The sequence below is a fragment of the Drosophila ficusphila genome, unplaced genomic scaffold (genome assembly GCF_018152265.1).
Source record: "Drosophila ficusphila isolate 14025-0441.05 unplaced genomic scaffold, ASM1815226v1 contig_791, whole genome shotgun sequence".
NCBI lineage: Eukaryota > Metazoa > Arthropoda > Insecta > Diptera > Drosophilidae > Drosophila > Drosophila ficusphila.
Window position 1 is genome coordinate 16,344,011 of NW_025064737.1, and position 3,645 is coordinate 16,347,655.

General features: G+C 46.7%; 1 protein-coding gene across 1 annotated transcript; it reads left to right on the top strand.

The window, feature by feature from the left end:
* Positions 1-1,281: 1,281 nt before the first annotated feature.
* On the top strand, positions 1,282-3,398 carry LOC108092213 (BUD13 homolog). The gene has a single exon (XM_017191745.2). It carries the CDS (start codon positions 1,398-1,400, stop codon positions 3,306-3,308), a length of 1,911 nt encoding a protein of 636 aa, XP_017047234.1. The 5' UTR covers positions 1,282-1,397; the 3' UTR covers positions 3,309-3,398.
* The last annotated feature ends 247 nt before the right edge of the window (positions 3,399-3,645 follow it).

The following is a 3,645-nucleotide window of genomic DNA, read 5'->3' on the forward strand; positions in this document are numbered from 1 at the left end:
GGACGGCACCAAAACAGAACCAGAGGAAGCTAAGCGAGATGGCAACAAAAGTGTGCGAGTCGAGTGCAAGAGGGAAAGAGAAAGAGAACATGCCGTGGGCTTTAAATTTCATGAATGCGAGCGAAAAAATGCACAAGAAATGCCAACAATGCAAAAGGGTAATGGAGAGAACGAAACAAAAACAACGGAATATAATAAGAGGGGCTTTAAAAGCTCAGTTAAGCGAATTAATTTGCATGCCATTCCCGCGTTCTTGGTTCTTGCACTCAAAATGTGATGTGTTGTGGGCGCCCAGCCCCTCCCGGTGCCCCTCCCCCCTCGCCGTTGCCTGTCCTTGTTTTTGCCGCTTTTGTTGTGTGTGCCCTCTTTGTATTTGCGCTTCATTTCAAACGTCACTTTAACACTCAGCCCCCACTACCGCCACCCATGTGATTTCGCAAAAAGGCACTAGAAGCCTCGAGCACTTTCCACTTAGTCTCCTGAAGAGAACGCGCCACTTCAGATTTTTCAGGAAGTAAGCCAAATAATTGGCGTGGCTCGATTTAATCCGCGCTGTAAGCCTCTTACTTCTGTTACTTGGTACTTACATCCTTAGGAATCCTCCTGGAAGTTAATCCCCTGGCGATAACGCCGCCAGCACAGGCCGGCGGCCAAATGAACAACTCCCATGCAACGACGATAATTTATTGCAGTTTTTCCTTGACACTGGCTGGAAGTTAAAAACTCCCGCTAAAGACTGATCTTATTTTACGATTTTTTACGAAAAGTTTTCCCCCGTTTTTGACTTAAACTTGCACAGAAAGCACGTTGCACCAAGCAAGAAGCTTCACGAAAAAAAAAAGATGGTTAGAGATGGGGCACGTGCGGCGGTCAGGAGCTTGCAAATTATCGGAGCCACTGTCTTAGCGATATATTTCACAAATGACTATGGTTTAAGGCTTAACACCTTGTTATTAGGCAATCAGACATCTTGTTTGTTAAATATGTTTGTAGAATTAAAAGATTTAAGGTAAATATGGAAGTCATCGACCCCTCTTGGGTTAACAGTCCATCTCTAAGGCGCGCAGGATAATCCTTTTAAACTACATTTACTTGAGAAAGTTGTACATGATTTGTGTTGCACAAAACAAAATGGTTATGATATAAGCTTTATTAGCAAAAGTTACCATTGATAATGACATACTAGGATAAAAGAAAAATGCAAAACATAAAATAAAACAAATAAGTAGCCGTTTGAGGATGTCAACCTACTTAAAAAAGTTAACATTGTGCGTTAGCCGGCACTCAACAAAATGGTTTTTTGGGAAATCCAGCAAACGGTCACACCGCTGTAATTTCCTCCCAAAAACGTAAACAAACCTTTGTAATTATCAATTTGCCGCTTAAATTACTTGAAAATGTCCATGCAAAAGGCAAAAATTATCGACCAAAAGGAGTATCTTAAAAAGTACCTGTCCGGCGACAAGGAGAAGAAGAAGAAAAAGAAGGAGAAGAAACACAAAAAGGCGGCCAAAGTGAAAATCATTGATGACGATGCGTACGAAGATAATGGCCAGGAAATGGACGAGGATCTTCTGCTGGGCGGAGAGGATGCGCCCCAAATTGTGGCCGAGTACATCGAGGAAAATCCCAATGTGCGCAGCAAGTGGCGCAACATCGCAGTCAAAGATGAAATCAAGGAGGAGCACGAGGAATCCTCTCCAGCCTCTGGTGTTCGCATCAAGCAGGAGCCCATAGATGACGAGCAAGAGATGTGGGGACGAAAGGCAACCGTGGTTAAGGTGAAAGATGAGTTCTCTCCTTCCAGGAGAAGCCCACCTGTTAAAATTAAGCAGGAGAAACGCAGCAGCTCGAGGGATTTGAGTCCAGCAAGATCCAAAAGGTCATCAAAGAGCGCTCAGCGCAGTAAAAGGGATCAATCACCCCGTCGCCGAAGAGCTGACAGCTCGGATCAAAGTCCTCCGAGAAGAGGAAGGGATGCAGATCCTTCACCTTCGCGCAGAAAACGTAGAAATTCCGACCAGAGTCCACCCAGAAAAGCAAGAAGTGGAAATCAATCGCCGCCACGAAGACAAAAAGGCAAAGATCAATCGCCAGCCCGAAAAAGACGAGATTCGGATCAGAGTCCTCCAAGAAAACGAAAGGATAAACAGTCGCCAACTAGAAGGAGGCGAGATTCCGATCAAAGTCCACCAAGGCATCGCAGAAGTAACTCCGATCAGAGTCCGCCCAGAAGACGCAGAGATAAGGATGATTCTCCACCAAGAAGGAAAAGAGATTCTGACCAAAGCCCACCAAGAAGGAGGAGGAAAGACTACGACCAAAGCCCGCCCAGGAAAAGGAAAGACGACGATCAATCTCCTGTTCGCAAGAGAAGAGATTCCGACCAAAGCCCACCTAGAAGACGTAAATATGACAATGACTCGCCACCGAGAAGGAATTCCGATCAGAGCCCACCAAGAAAGCCTAAGAATGAGGATCAATCTCCACCGCGAAGAAGACGGGACTCTGATCAAAGTCCGCCCAGGAAACGGGAGAAATCCCCGACATCCTTCAGCAGAAATCGGGAACAGAGTTCTCCGCAACGCAATCCGTTCAAGGAAGAGAGAAAAAGTCGCTGGGCAAAGGCATCGCCAAGCAAATCACTTTCGCCGCCTCCAACGCACAAACCGAAATCCACTAAAACTCTAGATGGCAAGAAGGCAGGTCTGCAGGATGCACAGTCCTTGAAGAAGGAAACAGACGAAAGAAGGCGACAAGAGCACGATATGTTTGAGAACATGTCCAGTGAAGTTTCCGGGCGAGATGGTGAAGTTCAGATGCGCAGCACCGGGAGAAAGGGACGACGAGCACGGGAGGCTGCCGACGAGGATCCTGCAGAGCAGCGGCGCAAGGAGGAGCACGAGAAGAAGAAGAAGGAGCTGTACGATCGCTGGGGCAAGGGTCTGAAGCAAATCGGAGATCACAAGACCCGCCTAGAGGAGATGGCCCACGAAGCCTCCAAGCCGGTGGCTCGCTACGCCAACGACGAGGATCTGGACAGGCATCTCAGGGAGCAGGAGCACGCCGACGATCCGATGCTGGAGTACATGCGGGAGAAGCGCAAGAAACGCGACCAGCTGGACAACAAGCCGGTGATGCCAAAATATGAGGGCAGCTTTCCGGAGAACCGATTTGGCATCCGGCCGGGATATCGATGGGATGGCGTGGACCGGTCCAATGGCTACGAGCAGCGATGGTTCGACAAACAGAGCGAACGACGAGCGGTGCAGGACGAGGCATACAAGTACAGCGTGGAGGATATGTAAAATCAAGGCTGCATAATTTGTTCACTTGTTGCAATAAAGATTTCACAACTGCCTGTAAACTGCTAAAAAGCAACTACAAAATCAGTTTTATACTTAACTGTTTTATTTGGAAGAATTGTCGGTAAGTCGATGGAAATAATGTTTTATTTTTTTGCGTTGGAAGCAATTTCTGATTTTTTATTTTAACATTCAATTAAATATTTCCGATAACTCTATCGATAGCTAATTTTTGAACATTCCGCCAACCTGCCAACCCATCTGCTTGCCACCTGCAACACTGCTTACGCGCCCTATGCAACCCTGTGTGTAGAATAGCAAAGCAAAAGCAAATGGTAAA